The sequence below is a fragment of the Mytilus edulis genome, chromosome 8, assembly GCF_963676685.1.
Source record: "Mytilus edulis chromosome 8, xbMytEdul2.2, whole genome shotgun sequence".
Taxonomy (NCBI): domain Eukaryota; kingdom Metazoa; phylum Mollusca; class Bivalvia; order Mytilida; family Mytilidae; genus Mytilus; species Mytilus edulis.
Window position 1 is genome coordinate 48,213,570 of NC_092351.1, and position 2,533 is coordinate 48,216,102.

A 2,533-nucleotide genomic window follows, 5' to 3' on the forward strand; every position below is an offset into this window, starting at 1 on the left:
GATATGGATGAGATGAAAAGAAAATACCTATGTATCACTAATCGTTCCTTGTACCCAGTCGAAACTCGAAATGATATCGTTTAGTAAACTGCCGTAAGCATCGGTATATGTATCTACCTTCAGAGATATTTGCACTAATCAAACTGTAAGAAAGCACTAAATGCATTCCGGAAAGGCATACACAACATACAAAGATAAAAAAAAATATTTTTTTTTCAGTTTTGAAAACTTTTTAATTTCACATTGCAATGGTTGATTATCTAATTTGCAATTTTCCATCCTGCAAAACTAGACTTTGCCATATAATCACTATATAATGTACCAGTGGAATTATAATCAGGGCTGGTTCTAACGAAACTGACATCTCCTTGATTCATCCAAGCAACTGCAATTATGGTCGCCGAATTTAAATCCCAAGCTTCTGAGCTATCAGTGAAACCTCTTCCAACACTTTCATTATTTACGATAATGTCGGCACTTGTGTAACTCTTTGAACTCGAATGAATAGAAAATGTAAGGATGTACACACAACTTTTTGGTGCAGTGAAAGTTCCAGTATTATTGTTATAGCCGTGGCCATAATTAACGTTGATATTATCGAACACAAGGGTTCTGTGCCTTTGTACTGGTTCACTTCTACTCATGGAGGCATAAAAGGCGATACGGTCTCCTTGGTCTGGATTGCTCATCAAAAGTCTCTTTCCTTAAAAAAAAGTATGTAATGAAATATTTCATATAAGATATTCTTGGCAAGATATACAGGCATCAGATAATTGGTTTTAAAATAGTGTTGTCTAATTAAATGGATTGATAAATAACCTTTCAGCTGTTAATATGTTAGTTCAAACCACGCTTGTGGTGAGATGTGTTTTGACAAGGATACCATGTTTTTATGGCAAAAGTTGGTGGTTTTCTCAAGCACTCCACCATAATTTAGAAAACAATTTTTTTTATTTTAATTTTAAATTGTGTAATTATTTCTTAATCTCGGGATTCAACTTCTTGCTTCGCCTCGATTGACAATTTGTTCTCGGGTTAACAATTTACTTTACCCCCCCTCTTAGCCATTCATTATACATAAATAGACATGGATATATTAAGTGAAAATGATTTTGTTGGTTGGTGCTATTTTGGGTTGTTTAGTTGGTAATTTTTTAACTGGCAGGTTTATTGCACATATTGTAGTATCTAATAAGTGTATCTGTTCAATGCATTGATAATTGTGATATTAATCTCAAATACCAATGATAGTGAAGCTGATACTGACATTATAATATTTAAGAAAACGACATAAGCAATTAAGTCTTACTAAGTACCACTTGCAACAAAACCTATTGGACATTGTCAGTTCAGATATTAGTAAATTAGATAGAATTTCTACCAGAAAATTAGTTCTTTGCATTTTTTATTTTTCTACTCTGGGTTGCGTTTTAATCTTTTTATTCACATGGTTAATTTCAGGTGGTAAAATAATAATTCCCCTTAACACATACCTCGTTTCTGGGTACTCGTGTTCTGAGTCAGTTTGGTTATTTCCTTTGTAAGATTAGCAATGGTCCGTTTTAATTCGACATTTTCATTCTTCTGGTCAACAACAGATGCCTCTAGCGTCAGAAGTCGGTTATTCATAGATTGTTCCATATGATCAAGTCTGGATTTCAAATCTGTATTTGAACATTCTTTCCCATGTACTCCAACAAAGAATACTACAATACAACACAGTATTTTCATGTCTACGACACTACTTATTTCGACATTTAATGACGAAACTCGGTTATCTTATCACGTGAACGTTTATGTTCCAATCATCTTATGAAGGACATCAGTAGAACGTCCAAAGAATTGATGAGAAACCCTTCAACCTTAACATAACCTTAGTTTTTCCTGATATTTTTTCGCATTTTGAATAGATTTTTGGCATACAAATAACAAATTTGAAGCAGTTATTAAAGAATAATATATAGTAAAAAATAGAAAACAAAGGCACTGAAACGTGTATTGTATTCGTCTATATATTTTTTATTTGTTTGCTACGTTATTTTGTTTGAACGGTGTCTGTTTTATTTCTGCGTGTGGTTGGGGCTGGTACATTGCAATTATTAGCATGAACTAATGAACTAGACAGACAGACTATCAAACCCTACATTAGTCATCTTGGATACAAATTCATTTGTGGGTAAACTTTAAGAAGGCTTTACAGTTTATATATAATTAGAAAGTAAATACATAGTGGGGAAATTGTTGCATTCAGTATAATTCTAGTTTATTTCAAAAGTGGATTAGTTTTTTTTGTTTGTCCTTCATTGAGTTAATTCGTCACAAATCCACTGTGGAGGTCTTTTGTAAAATGATAAAACCACATGATATTTTAACGCTATATCATGGAAAATTAAGTATACAGAACTAGAAATTTGATTTTAAAGAGGGGCGAAAGATACCAGGGGGACAGTCAAACTCATTGATTAAAAATAAACTGTCATCGCCATGGCCAAAAATTAAAAAGACAAACACCGTGTTTGTATTCCTTCTAGTT

At 32.7% G+C, this 2,533-nt stretch overlaps 1 protein-coding gene across 1 annotated transcript; it reads right to left on the reverse strand.

The window, feature by feature from the left end:
- Positions 1 to 207: 207 nt before the first annotated feature.
- On the reverse strand, positions 208 to 1,773 carry LOC139487031 (uncharacterized). Its single transcript, XM_071272049.1, has 2 exons — positions 1,494 to 1,773; positions 208 to 703 (listed from the first exon to the last, which is right to left on the reverse strand). Exons 1-2 carry the CDS (start codon positions 1,729 to 1,731, stop codon positions 261 to 263), a joined length of 681 nt encoding a protein of 226 aa, XP_071128150.1. The 5' UTR covers positions 1,732 to 1,773; the 3' UTR covers positions 208 to 260.
- Positions 1,774 to 2,533: the final 760 nt, after the last annotated feature.